The 17,395-nt window shown below is 32.4% G+C and overlaps 1 protein-coding gene across 2 annotated transcripts in view; it reads left to right on the top strand.

Moving 5' to 3' along the window:
* The window catches only part of LOC118182690 (zwei Ig domain protein zig-8-like), a 428,387-nt gene that overhangs the window by 385,166 nt on the left and 25,826 nt on the right, over positions 1 to 17,395 (top strand). The window contains exons 2-3 of one of the 2 annotated variants that reach the window (XM_085818891.1): positions 2,343 to 2,553; positions 8,014 to 8,310. In XM_085818891.1, coding sequence (XP_085675017.1) covers positions 2,343 to 2,553; positions 8,014 to 8,310 — 508 coding nt within the window. Of the gene's footprint in view, positions 1 to 2,342; positions 2,554 to 8,013; positions 8,320 to 17,395 lie in introns of both variants that reach the window. The other variant, XM_085818890.1, reaches the window with a different exon arrangement.

Genomic DNA, 17,395 nt, shown 5'->3' with positions numbered 1-17,395 from the left:
TATTAATTTTCAAAATTTTCCTTTTATATCATTATTCTTAAATTTCAGTATTTTGGCAACCTTTTTTTATGATCTAATTCTATATTGAAAACAAAAACTCTTTTACAAAAAAAAAAATTTGTATATTTTAACTCTAAAATATATGTAGATTTGAAATATACAATAAAAAATATACGCAATTTTTGAACTTATTTTAATAAAAACAAGTACGCAGTGAAAGAAAGGGTTAATTACCAACAGAACAGCTTGGCTATCTGTTTCAATGTGGAATTTTCATAGGTAATACTCTCCTAGTACATGCAGTGACCCTAGAAGGCTATCAGTTCTGCTGCAACACCCTGTTTTAGGGATTGTTCCATTCAGGTGATTAAATAATACTATGGTAATTTAAGGTATACAGCACAACTAACTTGTTGTCTACTTTAAATCCGTCTGGCAAATTCAGACGGGTATTCTGTTTCTTCTTGTCTTTGAAATCTATGTAAATTAATTTATTGTCGGGAGATGCTCGATGTTTATTTATGCCCGTAATTTCTTTTCGTATTGACTTGATTTTAATTGTCTTCGATATTGAGTGAAATTTTTTTGAGAATTTTCTTGCTTCGTTTATGAATCACTACTGCTTGAGACTTTTAGTGAGAAGCCTTCTCGTTTTACGCCTTACAAAGAACACTGAATTTGTGAAGCGTTTTGTTGCTATTATCTTTGATGGCTTTAACTGTGTTGCCATAGGTCAAGAGTGCTACGTCACCCGCGAAAGCAAATATTTTAGAATGTGCTGGCCACTGATGATCCACTGTGCTATTACAAATGTGAGGTAGCCCCACACTCGTGCAGGATACCTGAGGGCATCCTCTTATTTGTTTTGTAGTAATTATGCTATTCTATAAAACTATGCTTTTGATTCACTATAAATAATATCTGAACAGAAGGAAAATGTTTTGGGGCCAATTGATTGTTCTAAGCGCATGCAAGGCCCCAGAGCGAATCAAAATGCACAGTCAAAATTCAGGCACGCAGAATAACTGAATGCATCTAGCTTGCTTTGTTGAATCTTATTTGTTTGACGAGAGCATCTACTCTATGAATTGTAAAGTATTGGTTCTTGAAACCATACTGGTGAGAGCGCTTATGAATCCATTTGTATGGATGTGATAGCCGAGTCTTCCTATTATTCTTCTTTCCAATATTTTCCCAAGAGCTGAAGAAAGATTCATGGGCCTATAGGATTTGACAGCGTCTAAAGTTTAATTCTTTCTGACAAATTCCGCAGTACGACATACATTTAAGCGATTTGGAAATGTGTGTAGCTTAAGGCATCTCTTACAAAAGTCCGTCATTAAATTCTTATTGGCTGCGTGAATGAGATTTATAATTTGGTTATGTAACTCCGTCCTTCCCAGGTGCATGTTTCCTGGCTAGGCATTTGATTATGTGTGAGATCATTTTTATTGTGAATGAAAATTCGTTTATTGCTTCTAAAATGATTCTGAAATCATGTATTGCTTTCTGAATTGCAGTGTCTTCATTATGAAACTTCGTTTATTGCTTCTAGAATGATTCTGAAACCAGGTATTGCTTTCTGAATTGCAGTGTCTTCATTAGGTTCATCCTCTTTGAACACTGTGTATCGTATGGAATAGAATAGCTGCGTTATTATTTAAATTTATTGTTGGATTGTTTGATTTGACTTTTTTTATTATGGTAAAACACATTAGGGGCTATCTAGCTAAGATGATAGATGCCTTCATGGAAGACTTTCTAACGGAAACTAGCTCGTATACACTTTATTCATAGGGAAAACGACGAAAACGCCCAAGCAGCTAGCCCGTTCGCCTGGGTTCGAACCCAGTTTGGAACTACCACTGTTCACCGATTTTACCTCTCGGCCACTGGTGCACGTTGAATTGTTTGGAAGCTGTGAAATTTTTTAAAAAAATTTGTTAGCTACTATTTTATATATTATTGGCTTGCTAACCATTATAATGACATATTTAATGTATAACAATATTTTATACATATGTCTTTGTTGTTGGTACATAATTTTTAGTAATTCTTAAACCTTGCTTCTATTATCATCTTTTCATAGTAGGCCCTTTGTTTTTTATAGTTTATTTGTTGTAGTTGGTTGTAGCATTTTATCGTAATGATGGGTTAAAAAACAAAATATGTGTTGTTAAACGTATAGCTGACTGAAGTAGTCCCCCCATTTTCCCGCTATTTTGGAGAAATATTCATTATAATAAATAGTTTTTATACCAAAGAAATAATCAAAAGTCATTCATTAAAGTATTTACTTATTATACCTTTAGTAAAAACTAGTTTTTTTTCCTCATTTTTAGGTTTCTTGGATACGACGAAGGGATTTTCATGTGCTGACGGTTGGTTTGGATACGTATACTACGGATGACCGTTTCGAAGCAATTCATATGGAAACGAAAAATGATTGGACATTGAAAGTAAAATTTGCCCAATTGAAAGATGCGGGGTTGTATGAGTGCCAAGTTAGCTCTGACCCTAAGATTAGCTTATTTGTAAATCTCAGTGTTGTAGGTAAGCAAGCATCCGATTTTTTCTGTACTACTAATTAAGCAATTGATTAAATTAATGTTTCTTGAATGTGACTTGTAAACATTTGGTTCCAGCTTGAACTCGAATTCAGAACAAGAGAGTAAAGTTAGAGTAAACTTTCCAATCTGAATTTTAGTACATGTTGGATTTTTATGAGAAGTCAGGTTGTGTAAATCAATTCAGATTGTGGAGTAAAAATTATGAATCAACATGGAAATTGTTTGCCTTAATTATATAACTTATATTTTGAATTATTTGTCTTTATTCAAACATATTGAAAAGCTTAATTTCTAACATGGAAATTGTTTGCCTTTAATTATACAACTTATATTTTTAATTATTTGTCTTTATTCAAACATATAGAAAAGCTGCACACATTCCATGTACGTTTATTTCACATTTATTTTCTAAACAAAAATCGTAATTGCAAATTTTGTATTTTATAAATTACATTATAGACATTAGGTAATTTTGATAGTAATAATTTTGATAATAATAGCTTGTAGAGACATTAGGTAATTTTGAAGCCTGAGAGATGAAAAATGAGAAATGCCGTCACCGGAACTTGAACCACGGACCTCTCGAATACGCGTCGAGCGGGCTGACCACTGAACCACGAAGGCATGCTAAGAAGGCGGGAGAAATACCTTATATATTCCCCCTTTTAAAAGGCTGGACCCAATCGCCAAATCCTGGCGGTGGAGAATCATCATTCACCACTCTTTTAGTTCCGGCGCCACTGTAGAGACATTATGTATTTTTGAATCCGGAGAGATGAAAAATGAGCAATACCCTCGTCGGGAATTAATCCACGGACCTCTCAAATACGCGTCAAGCGTGCTGACCACTACACCCGGAAGGCATGCTAAGAAGGCGGAAGAAATACCTTATAAGCTAATAAAAGTACCAATTTTCATTCTTAGGCACACTCTTTTAAAATGCTATGAATATCATGTTCTCTGACAGCTATTAAACAGTATAAGGCTACAAAGTCCATGAAGCTCAATCTAGAGCGTTATTTGAATAGAACCTCTCTATGTAATAATAAGATTTGCTGCGCAGATCTGATTTTACAGTCTGAAAAAAATTACAGTGATACACTTTAAGTTTTAGCTATATCATGTTGTTGACAACAATTGTCAATATATCAGAAAATGTCTCGATAAAGAAAAGAGAGGTTTGGTAAATTTATAAGGTAATTTTCCCGCTTTCCTAGCGTGCCTTCATGGTGTAGTGTTTCTGCATGCTAGGCCGGTATTCCAGAAGTCAGTGATTCGATTCCCGGCGAAGGCGGTTGCTAATTTTTCATGACTCCTGCTTCCGAAATAAACCTAATGTCTGTACAATTTCAGCAACTGCATTTTATTACTGGAGGAGAACTGCAAACGGAAAGTCATAGAAATTTACTAAAAAGACATGTATCATTCCTTATATTTAGTCTCTGATTCTTTTACTCTTTGGTAACACATATATAGAAGTGCTAGCCGAAGTGGCAGATATTTGAAATTATATCCGGATATTAAAAACAGGGATATGACTAATTTAATTTTCATAAAACTTATGTCTAGACATGAATTTCTACTAATTAAGCTTGCTGTAATTCGCAATTTTGTACTCACAAGTAATAAAATAATTATGCGAGAATATTGCATTGTGTACTGCACTTTCTGTACGACGAGTTAAAATCATTATTCAGTAAAAATTAAACTAACAAATATAATAACAATAAACCTCTAATGAATGGCTGGGAAAATCAAATTACCATCAGGAAACTTCACAGTATGGTCGTGAAACACGAGAAAAGGAGTAATGTAAAATTGCTCATATTTATTCGCTATACATGTGTGAGTATGAGCTAGTTGTTCGTACTAGATAGATAGCTCTCGTGTGCTTTGCCCTGATCAATTAAATAATGGCTGTAAACATAGTGCCATTATCTGGCTTGACATTGTATAAAAAAGAAAAACGCAGATTTCTAAACTCTAATATTAAATCACAGTGTTTTTCGAAATGGACTGAGATAATAAAATGACGTGTTAATGATGTCGTATAATTAATCAAAAAATAGAAAGTGCTCTCATAAGTAGTATGAAATGGGTATTCTGCAAAGTTATCTTATTCCTCTGTCGCTTTCGTTATCTCAGTCACATGTCTTCTCTTCTTCTTTTTCCCTCCTTTCTCTCAGTCAATGTTTCTCAGTCAGTTTTTCCCTCCTTTCTCTCAGTCAATGTTTCTCAGTCAGTTTTTCCCTCCTTTTCCTCTTCTCTCAGTCAGTGTCAACTACGTCAAAGTTTGTAAAGTAAAAGCCTGCTCTCCATATCTCTGAAATCAAGTTATCTACATAAACAATGGCTCAAAGTATAAGGAAAACAAAATAGATTGAAAAGCTTAAAATAAGCATATCTTCCAAGTAAAACTAGTTTCAGATATAAGCCTGATACTCTAAATAAAATATTGCTCTTGCATATGTAGTTTCCGTTAAGTATCTCAGAACACTTACCACCTTAGAAATCTTTCACTTGAATTTTTTTCTCTGTTTTTCGTACGTTTGTTAAAGGGTTAAAACGTGTACCCCCTTTTAAAAAGCTAAGAATAAATTGTTATAAGTAGGTTAAGAACAAAGACCGGCTTTATCTGACCTACTCGTAGATGACATGATAAGGAATTTTTGACAATAAAATAACTATTTGGTATTTTATTTGATTAAACTTGTTGAATTTATATATATTCCGTGTGAACCGTATATTCTGGCGTATAACGTGTATCTATAATATCAAACTGCATTTTTTTAATCTTTAGATATATTCTCTGTGTAACGTTCACCCTTTTCTTTAAAAAACTTGAAATATACATGTGCGATGCTCTTATTTATTGAAGTCATTCATTTCAAGATTTTTCTCAGACCTTTGAACAATAGCATACGGAATTGACAAGCGATAAGGGGCAATTAATTATGTTTTGAAAATGAGTTATGTTTTTGAAAATTTTGAAATTTGTTGTTATTATTCAAATTAAGTGTTGTGTGTGACAAATTTTTTAAAACTGTTATATTGTATGCAAAGCTTTCCAAAGCCTTCTCTGAAAAAATTCTAGTTATGAGAGCTATAAAACGCAAAGAATTTTGGACTGGCAATTTAACAGGACTTTAAAATATTATACAAGTTTACATTTTAAAATTATGTAAAAAAATTATTTTGGTCAAAATTTCAGGATTTGTAATTTCAAATTATTTCTCTTCATACCCTAGTGCCTTAGAGCTTTACCCAGCCATTTTTCTTCTTGAAAGCGGGGTATGTAAAATGCAAAATATATATCTGTCAAATAATTAATTACTAATAGCTCTTTAGCTCCTGTCTTCATTCTAAAAATAACACAGCAGTAACTAAATGGAAAAGATATGTCATCTAATCTGTACTGCGCACTTATCGAAGAAATCTGAACGCAACAGCTGGATATTAATCTGCATGTGATCGGAAATGGAATTCGTTATGAAAGGTTAATTGCATAGCCTCTTCTCACTTCCCTTCTGCTTCTAGAAGCTGGTGTCACCTTGCCGCTAACCACGCAAAGTTTAATTTTCTAATTTCTTCCATTTTTTAAGATGTAATCTGTATAAAAATGGGAATGCATAGCGCACCCACAGTGATAATGTGCATTATCAAGGAATAAAATTATGTGTGGAATTTATCCTTATGTGTGTTCTTCGAGTGTCATCTTTCTAACTACGCAGTTATAATGCAGAGAAACATCGCCAAACTGCTGCAACTTACTTTCACCAAGTCATTTATTACAATAATGCCGCAGAATTATTAAAATAATGGAGCAGTCATATTACATGTATATGTTTGTATGTTTGTGTTTGTGTGTGTAACACAAAACAAATTCTAGTAATCTTTATTGTGTATTAGTACCAAACTTTATTCTGTATTAGTACTGTATGTTAATCCATCATATATAATCAAATACATTAACCATATGTTAATATATCGTATATTATCAAATATACTAACCATAAATATATAACCAAATTTTTTTAATCATATATTATCAGAATGACCTTGGGATTCCGTTGTGCAAGAAATCTGTTGCCCTGAAAACACATGCCCTTGGAAACACTGACCAGCGTTATTCAAGCAACCTTCTTGTTGTACTATGTGTCTGGTCTCTAATCACTCTGACACTCTCAGCATTTTAACCTATCTCAGCATTTTAACCTGATCACCACTCTGACACTCTCAGCATTTTAACCTATGATATCATAGGTTAGGTTATGTAAGGTTAGGTATATTGCAATCTTCTTACACCTAGTGCTGTGAATGTCATAGCCCAAAAGAGCATTAACCCAGATAGGCTATTAGTCTCGAAACGGAATTTTCCATTGACTCACTATAAATGGCTGTATTACTTTTCAGATTGTGACAGCTAAATAATATCCTGTATTATTTTTTTAAAAATTAAATAATAAAGAATCTGCATGTATTTAGGTTCTTCACTCTGTGATAAAACAATGGTACCAGCATTTTTTAATGCCGTTGTCCTTCACCTGAGCATGTGCACTTGGAAGCCCAAATTTTAAATCTTTAATTTTATATTTCATATTTTGTAAATCCTTAATGAATTTTTGATTAACAAACTCAATAATTTGATAGCTAGCAGTTCAACAGTGTACGGAATAAAACATTATTATCTTTAGTGCGCAAAACTCTCTATCGGAAATTCTAAAGGTATGCTATATATATATTTTGTGATTTTGTTGTTCAATTGAATTTTATGTAGCATAAGTGGAATGAAGACAAAAAGGTTAATCATAAAAAGACAAAAAAAAAAAAAGTTTTGCGAGCCATCTTACTAAGATAGCGGAACACTGATATGATAAACTGAGAAAAGTCTGAAAACAAACAGAAAAATGCATCCCAACATTTTACACTGCATGGGAAATTCTAAACATGCCGCTTTTAAAATATTTTATAATCTTGCTCTTGTTTCTATGCTGGTTTTAAATTTTTTCTAATTTTGCTTTTGAACTGTAAGCGCCGTAAGTACGAAGAAAATGATGCTTGATAACAAAGCTAAAAAGATAAAAAGAAATGGGTTAGCAGGACCAGTGTAACAGCAGATTGGTAGAGCGAGAGCTTCAAAAGCCTTAACAAATTATTTTGGGCTATTGTTAAAAATCTGAAAAATATTAGAATTTTTTAAAGGTTTTTAAATTTAGTTCATTTTTTTTTTTTTTTTTTTTTTTTTTTTTTTTTTTTTTTGTTAGATGGATTATTGAGTCAGCACGCAATCTGAAATTGAGATGACTGGTCTAGAGGAAGTAGAGTGATCTAGAGAAGATTTTAAATTTCTCACTGACCTGAAGTCACTTATTTATTTCTTAAGTAACCTTTCGAAGGGAAAAAGACCTAGTAGATTTTAATATGTTATTTTGTTCTTTTGCAGTTGCCAAGGCGGCCATCTTGGGCCCGCACCCACTTTTTGTGAAAACTGGGAGCTCTATCAATCTCACTTGCGTCATAACTCAGAGTCCTGAACCTCCAGTTTTCATCTTCTGGTATCACGACGATAGAATGATCAACTATGATTCTTCGCGTGGGGAGATCACCATTCAAAAGAGTCCAGGAGATTCAGCCATCAGTCGGCTCTACATCAAGGATGCTACTGCTGACGATTCGGGGAACTACACATGTTGCCCTTCCAATACTGAAGCCACCAGCATCTCCGTATACGTCTTAAACGGTACTTATGGTACTTGTCAGCTTTACTGTTTTCCTTTCTCTCCCTGTTACGTGTTGTTATTTTGTGATTAACTTTCATACTTCTAACACTAATCCCTATTAACTTATCATTCTTGTAATCTGACATCACCTGAAAGCATATGAAATTTGCACAAAGTTCTTAACAAGCAAAAAGATAGTTGCGTATTTAACTCGTTTTCTTTAAATTATTCTGTGATGACTCGATGGAAGGAAAGTTTGCCATGATATTACCAAAGTTTGCGAAATCACGTATTGAGCCTCGAAATGAATTGAATGCAAACTGAAACGTACGCTTAGTACAGTTCTGACCCAACAGCGGATGAGTATGTAATACCGCGGGACAACAGCAGGTTTTTCCCTGGTTTCACATCTTAGCGATTTTGATGACAATGTAGGGTTTTTTTAGTTTGCCAAAAGCGTAACATGAATCTGAGCACAGAATTTCTAGAAATCTACGAAGACACCCATTTTATAATATAAAATAGCTCCCTTAACTTTTCTATGATTAGTTAACCATCCATTACTACGGTTCGGGGTCTATCAAATTATATCTACGGAATCACGCAGGGACAGGGACAGGGACAGGGTAAAGTGGACAGAGCACCAGAACTTCGTTCGTCAGTGACTTTTACAGGTGTTGCTCCGCCGCACTACTGTACCCCGCTGGGCTTTTAGTTGGCCCGCATCGGATGCTAGCCTACCAAGACATTTACATAGTAATTTTACATTAATATTAGACTTACGTATTGAATATACAATTACAAAGACACAGTATAGAATTATTACAAAGAGATTGACCTATTAACAAAAGTTGGATTATGGCAGATTAATATAACATAATTATTTCGAACATACATACAAACTTTCATTGTACATTGTACTTCATACAAACAATATATTTACATTAGTATATCTAGTTATATCGAATTACAATAAACATCTTTTTAAGAAACTAATTGGAAAATAATTTTTTTTTTTGTTTTTTTGTGCATCTTATACTTAGTTGAATTACTAAGGCGAATTACTATCTTATTAATACATTTCCTTTCACGGAATCACGCAGTCAGACACTCACCAATAGGGAAAAGGATAATGTAGCTCAACGTTGGTAGTTCATTCATTCTGGATTAAAATTCCAACGAACGGCCAGCATGCTTAAGGATTTCATAGTTTTCCCAATGTGTAACGTAAATATACAGGATGGTTATAATTAAAGTTCTGCTTTGAAATGGTCATAAAGGAAAACTACTGGACCAAATATTTACAAACTTGGTAATATAGCAAACAAGGTCATGGGAATTTATTTTCCGCGGGAAAAATGTTCAAAAACTCACCAGCAGGGGGGAAATGTTTCTCTATGCAATATTGTTAAACGAAATAAGACGTGAAGACATCGGTTTAAAATGTGTTTAATAGTTTCTGAAACGTGTTACAAAGCATGTTCAATGCGTCGTTCACTATTTTCCGAAAGCAAGTTAAATCGTATTACTGCATTCTGAACGGCAGCTCTTAGTTCATCAGGAGGAAGGTTAGGGACATGTTGGTGTATTGCATCTTTTAATTACGCCAAATTGTTTAGATTATTTGCGTAAGTCATTTACTTCTTCCTTCCGTAAGCCAATTGCAAGCCATTGCGGTTTTGCCTCACGCCACAAACAGCTTCGTTTCAGAAACGATTAAAGACGTTTTATACCGAATCTTCATGTCCTAGGGGCGAATTCAGGCTTAAAAAAATCACGAATTAGAAATCTGTAAGAACATGATTTCTGGAATCCGTACACTTTTGCGATCTAAAATTTTCTAATCACTAGTTTTTGGTTTTCACGGGCGAAGTTCTCTATTACACGGATAGCGCAGTCGACTTTTATTGCCTTTAAATGGTAATTGTGTTTAGGTTAATGCTTCTTAAGGGTATACAACATGTTAAACCAGTGTAAACAAAAGGTTAAGTTCCGACCCTTATTTCGTTTAACAATATTGCATTTAGCGCTATTACCCCACGGTGGTGAGTTTTTTAACTTTTTTTTTTCCTTTTCGCGAAAAATAAATTCCCGTGACCTCCTCTACACGATTATTAAGTCTGATAACCATTTGGTCCAGTAGTTTTCTTTTATGACCATTTGAAAGAGGAACTTTAATTATAACAATCCTGTATTTAAGTTTTCCTCTCAAAATTCTCCCTAAGGCCTCTAGTTCCTTAGGTAAATATAGTCCTTGCAAGATTTGCTTTTTTACGTATATACATGTTTGTTAAATATATAAAAGAAATATATATATAAAGAAAGAAATTTTTGAACCAATATTTCACAAAGACCAAAAATCGAAATTTATAAGCAGTAGATAACTATCCAAAAGAAGAATTTAACAAATGGTAAAACTAAAATTCTTCAAACAAGTAAAGCCAAAAAAAAAAAAAAATCAAAAAAATTAATGAATAAAAAAGAATGTGAAAGAAGAAGAATTCAATCAACTTCAATGCGACGTCATCAGGGGAGGAAACAGTGAAACCATTTGAAATCGCTCTTTCATAAAAAATCCTTGCTTTTCTGTATCCAGAATTAGCTAATTCCAATGTATTTCAGTAATAATAGTTCACCCGAAAATTTTGGCCCCTCCCCAAAATGAAGGAAAATGGCAAAAATATAAAGTAAAATTATTAAAAATGTCTTCCAATATAAAAAGAGTTTTCTAATCTAAAAAGAAAATAAAAATTCTACAGTGAAAAATTCTTTGAAATTTCAAAATAATCATAGCACAAATCTTTGCCAGAACCTCTTATCAAACAAACTGAAAGGAAGGAAAATAGCAAAACTACAAAGTAAAATTATTAAACGATCTTTCAAATTAAAAAGATGTTACTAATCTAGAAAAAATATTAAACAAAAATGAAAATTTACCCTTAAAATCTAGAAAAAATTTAAATTCTAGAGTGCAAAAATTCTTTAAAATTTCATAATTAAATATATATAATATGCATTGAATGCGGTTTAGAAATTTTATGAATTTCACGTTCATGAATTATTGTAAAGATTAAATGTTTTCAATGGGGGGGGGCAAGCACTATGAACACCAACTGCGACATTCTTGCGGCAAAGAACGGATGATTCTAGATTAATTGATTTTTAGAATCCAACTGAAAACACCGAGAAGAAATTAAACCTAGCTTCAGAAAGTTATTTTAAAAACGACACTTTTAAATCTAACCTATCTCTCTTAAATAAGCTTGAGCATGTAGCAACCGACTTCTATCAACTGGCAAGCATTTATTTATAAAATTGTTAGCAGAGGCGTTTTATCTAAATTTGAAAAAGGAAATTACCAATTAGGCAAAAGATTGATGCTTCCGTTTTTAATTTCTTGAGACATGTGAAGCAATGTTTTAGAGTAATTAAATTTTCCTCTCTTGAAACATTTTCTTTTTATTTTTTTCCCCGAGCTATTATTTTAATTGATAGGTTCACTTCCTTAATTGTAGATGATAACCAGCTAATTTTCACTCCGGGCATTCAATCACGGATACGTTTCCGTTCAAATTTTCAAGAAATTTATTTAATTATTTTATATTCGTTGTGCGGCCTACATAGGTTCGTATTTTGTTATACGTATTTTAAACCCTACTTAGTAATAAGGAAACTTACTTACTTAGTAATAAGGAAACTTACAAGTGTGTATTTTCATGTCATAAGGCGCCATTTTTAAAATGTGTTTCCCAAATAACGCGTTTTGTTCTTCTGTATTCAAAGGATAATCACCTCTTGTTATATTATTTGGAAATTGTGTTTTGTATGCATATGTGAAAGCCACAATTTCAAGAATAATATCCAGTTTTGTCCCTTGGAGTGTTGTCTATTCTTGAAATTCCTCATTGTTTGGCTTCCCTGCTATGCTAATTTTCGTTATTTTAGTTGAAATGTTTCCAATCAGATCAGTTTAGAAATAAGCTTTGTGTTTAAAATTTGGAAAATGTGAATTGTTGGTGGACTAGTTGGTGAACGTTACAAAATGTGCGAGATCTGTTAGTCTAAGTGGAAGTATGTCGAAAATGAGAGATTTCTAAAAGAAAATTCGTAGTATTTAAATTATTTGTGGGGAAATTCCTATGCTGCGAGACCGTCCGCTGGGATATGAACCTGGGTCCAATTACATTGTTCAGTTGTCTTACATTCACTGAAGCACTGATGGGCGAAAAAAATAATTTAAGATGTTGATTTTTTTTAATTTCCAATTATTTATCTATCCGAGACCTGTGCTTGTTTTAAATAGAAATTAAAATGAAATGTAAGTGAGCAAGATAATAAATACATTTTGTATGTTAAATTGTGATTTCATGATAAATATTAATCAATATGATATACAAACACCGCTTTACATATTATTCCACTTCATTTATCATTTTTTGTCAATATTAAAAATGTCATAGTTTCATGGTTTTCTTGCCAAAAATAATTTTAATTCTACTTTTGAATAATTTTTCGTAATATATATTTTTTTGTTAAAGTTTATCTAATTCTCAAATTTAACTTGAAAACATAGCAAAATCTGATCTTTTCACGATAATTTACGCTATAACATTTGTTAGAAATTTATCCAAATTTCATTAGTCTGTCATTGACTAAGAAAAGGAATGATCAGTGCCTGCTGCCTCTGTGAGAAATGAGAGACCTTTAATTTACCTTCCAGCCTTTCTTCACACACACGTGGTTTTCAGTGTGCTTCTGTTCTGCAAAGTAGAAGATCTTTAACTTATATTTTAGCTTTAGTCAGGCTGCTACTGGTTAACAAATCAAGTGATTTAAAAGCAATAAATGTACTCCTGCACAATTAACAATGTTTTTAAAACTAACTGATAATTTTTAAGAACATTTGCAGTTTTGTTATGGTAATACAAGATATATCTTATACTGTATATTATGTTATTGGTACAAAATAATTTTTTAAAATTTTATTATGGTAATTTTAATAGTCATTTATTTATTTATTTATTTGAGATGTTATATCCTAATCCGAAGTCTTCAAATTCCATTTTTTTCCGTATAATTTTCTTTATGTTCTATTTTTCTTGTATTTAAAACAGCTTTTATTCTGTTTAGAAGAGTAATAACAAATGCCAGAAGAAGAAGCATAAGGAGGGTTGTTTATTAAGGCTTGCGTATTTTAACACTTCATAAGATTTATCAGAAACAGTGCTTTGCAAGAAATCAAATAAGACTTGAATTTTCTCAATGCGTATATACCTAATTCTCATTATAACTTTCACGTAAAATTGAGTGTTGAACTTACATATTTTTTTTCCCTTTGAGAACATACAGACTCCCCGTGCGCCACATATGTACAACACGGGGCTTACAGAAGTAAGTTAACTAGAACATTAAAGGTTACATGTATAAATAAACATTAAAAATTACATGCATAAATAAAGCGAACAAAAGCAGAGAACAGCAGTCTGGACTTCACTAAAACAGATAAGTTCACTGGCCAAGTCACTCCGAACATTTTCAAATCGTTCTGTAAGCATAATCTAGGGCCATCAAATGCAGGGCACGAGAAAATCAAATGTTCCACATCCTGAGGAACTCTTTTTGAACATTCACATAAATTGTTTGATCGTAGATTAAAACGAAACAGATAACTTGCAAATTTACCGTGACCAGATAAAAACTGAGACACTTTAAAATTTAAGGAGAGGAAAGACTCGGAATTCAGTCTATGGTAAACAGAAGGAAGGAACCTTTTGGTGACTTCAGCATTACAAGATGAAATGTATTCCTCATTCCACATAGCTAAAAGCTTTTTATAATGAAAGGACTTCCAATAACTCTTTGGAATGCTAATGTTGATATCAATGGGTAAATTTAAGGCATCTTTAGCTAAGAAATCAGCTCTTTCATTTCCGTAGAAACCATGATGAGCACGCACATAAGCAAAGCAGATATCAATACCTCTAATTCTAAGTGAACTAACAGTTACTAGGGTTTCGATAACTAATTTATCGCAGCTGGTAATACTGTTCAAAAGTTGAAGAGAAGAAAGAGAATCAGAACAAATAAGGTACTTTGAGGATGTTGTCCCATGATCCTGGATCACTTGACGGCAAGATAAATGCACAGAAGTTCTGCTTGAAAAACTGTACATTCATTCCGTATACGGTGTCTAAGAAAACAAATCTCGGGATGGCCTTCAAAAAGAACAAATGCAAGGCCAACCTTGTTGTTCATCTTGCTGCCATCTGTAAAGAAAACCATATGAAAACTTATTTCAGCAGTCTCTTTATAATCGCAGAAATTTATGGGTTCTAAAGAAGCGGGATGAGGAAGATCAGTGAAGGGGACAATTCCATTAATACAGTCTTCCGAAGCATGAGTTGCCAATGACTCAAAAATATTATTCTTATATGCAATTTCAAAATCAATAGGCGGAACTCCTGCAAGAACAAAAGTAGCCTCATAGCTTAAGGTTCTATAACCATTAATAATACGAAGAAGAATTCTCCGTTGGATCTTTCTTAAATTTCTTTTGTTAACCTTCTTGGCAAGAACATGTCCCCAAGCACGACAGCCGTACGAAATGAAAGGTACAATACACTGCTTATACATGAGTTTCTTAACATCGTAGCTTACTCCAAAAGTATTTTTGGCAATTCGGTGAAAGCCATTAATAATTTTTTCACATTTAGCAGAAAGGAATTCAGTGTGCTTTTTCCATGTTAATTTTTGGTCAAGAATGACACCAAGATATTTAACATTTTCTACAAATTCCAACGGAGAATTATCGAGCATCAAAGAAGCAATATTTTGTTCATCAAACGTACTGGGAATAAGCATAGCTTTACTTTTTGAAGGATTGAAAGTGAGTTTATGAGAAATCGCCCAACTGGAGACAAAATCTAGAACTTCTTGTGCTCTCAAAAGAATGTTATTCAAAATCCTTCCTTGGAAAATTAATAGTAAGTCGTCATCAAACGCAATTTTTAAACAACCGTCGAGATGACTTAAAAGATCATTTATGATTATGTTCCAAAGAGTAGGTCCGGATACAGAGCCTTGAGGACAGCCTTTTTCTAGAGAATAAACCTTAGCTTCGTTCCCAAGCTGAAGCTCAGCAGTCCTCTCGTTCAAGAAGCTTTTAAGAAGGTTATAGATATTATGTGGTATACCAGCATCTTTTAAAATTTTTAAGATAGATGGCCACCAAGCATTATCAAAAGCTCCTTTGAAATCCAGGAAAATAAGAAGTGTAGTATATTTCATTTTCTTTGCACACTGCAAGATATTACAAAGGCGAATAATGGCGTCTTCAGCGGACTTCCGAGGAGTAAATCCGAACAGAGAATCATTATAAAAGCATTTTTGTCTCAAATACCAATTTATTCTGTTAATGAAGAGAGTTTCAAGACATTCATTAAAACCGCATTTAACTACTTTTAAGTCTATTGTGGAGTTTGGCTTTTCTACCTATCTTTGGATTTACCATCGAATGAAATTTTTCATATTCTAAATTTTCTTTATATTGGGAAATTTTATTACACATTGCTTACTAAAATCAAATTCTTCTTGTGTACACCTGAAGCATAAGTAGCTTCTCAGTGATAGATATCTATGTTTATAGGCATCATTTTTAGAGACTAAAAAAATTCAATAGTGCACATTGAGCAAACAGAATGCTATATGCAAGCTGATAATTTGAGAGACACATGCCTAAAATATTTAGCATTTTATTGTTGCTTTTTTATTTCTTTTCTTTCTCATGTATTTGAATTATTAAATCCTTACACGTGAGAACAACAATCAATGGACTCGTATTGCATAACTCGCTGAAAAATGTTTCAATCTAAATCAATTTTATATTGACGTGATTTTGTTACTTTTTGATTTAAAAAATTGCAGTGTTTGGTAAAGGAAGTCAAGAAATTCTATAGAGGTTCATATATGTTCGAAATTATGTATAAACCTCGTATTCGTTTTATTTGTAACTAAATTCCTGCATTGTATACACTTATTAAAACCTTAAAATAATGTGAAATGGCTTTAAAATGATGGGGGTAAAGATTAAGTAGTTTGTCTGCATTAAAAACAAAAACAAAATTATTTTAAAGAAACATTCTATTATTTTATAAAGGATATTTACTCACTGAAGCGAAACAATTTATACCAATTATGAAAATTTTGAAGACATGATGAATTATATGTTAAGTGATTAAACAATTAGCTTTTTTATTTATAGAATAGGATTATAGGCAGTGTTTTAAAATTTAAAGAGCTAATCATAATATTATACCAATTATAATTTCTGTGATTGATAGAATAGAATTTTTAATAAAATGCGTCTAAAATGCGGGTGAAGTTAAAGGTTAGTCTCTTAGACTAGAAATAAGAAAAAAAAAATATTGTTAAAAATGGAATATCAGTTTGTCAAGCTAAAGCTGAAAATAATTTTAGGATGATTATGTAAATTAAAACGTTTTCTCTTTCCTTTTGAAATCAATAAATATTATCATTTATACCAGAAACTCAAATTTGTCTGTTTAAATCAAAACCAAATCATTCTATATTGTAATTTTTTTTTCAAGTACTTTTTTTATTTATGGTGTTTTAAAAAGCTGGGTGTGTGTATGTAATTTCTCTCTAAATCTTCCTAATTTCTAAGTGACTTAGTAAAAGGTGCCTAAAAAAGGTCCTAATTCTGTAAATGTATTCTCAACTAGCTCCACAATTTTTTGCATGTCAAATATAGAACGTTTTACATTTTTAGCATGTCTACTCATGTAGTTTACTCTTTATTTTCACTGATTTATCGCTAAGAAATCAAAAGAAGAAAATTATGCAGTACATAACAACTGTAAAAAGAAGAAGGAAGAACTTTTATTGTTAAAACGCGCAAATGAATAAGACGTACTGATATTACTCTTATTTCTTGCCTTAATACTCTTTTTTTTTATTTCTATATTGTACGTCACCACAGATTCTTTGAACTACGGGTTGAAACAAAGTATCTTTTAAACTACATAACTGAAAACTAAAGATGTGCATTACCAATAAGTTCCTATAAAAATAAAATTCTAAAGCATG

Source organism: Stegodyphus dumicola, chromosome 6, assembly GCF_044657685.1.
Source record: "Stegodyphus dumicola isolate Sdum_Otavi_A_Nest chromosome 6, ASM4465768v1".
NCBI classification, from domain to species: domain Eukaryota; kingdom Metazoa; phylum Arthropoda; class Arachnida; order Araneae; family Eresidae; genus Stegodyphus; species Stegodyphus dumicola.
Note: the sequence above shows the minus strand (reverse complement) of the source record. Positions and strands in the feature narration are given on the sequence as shown.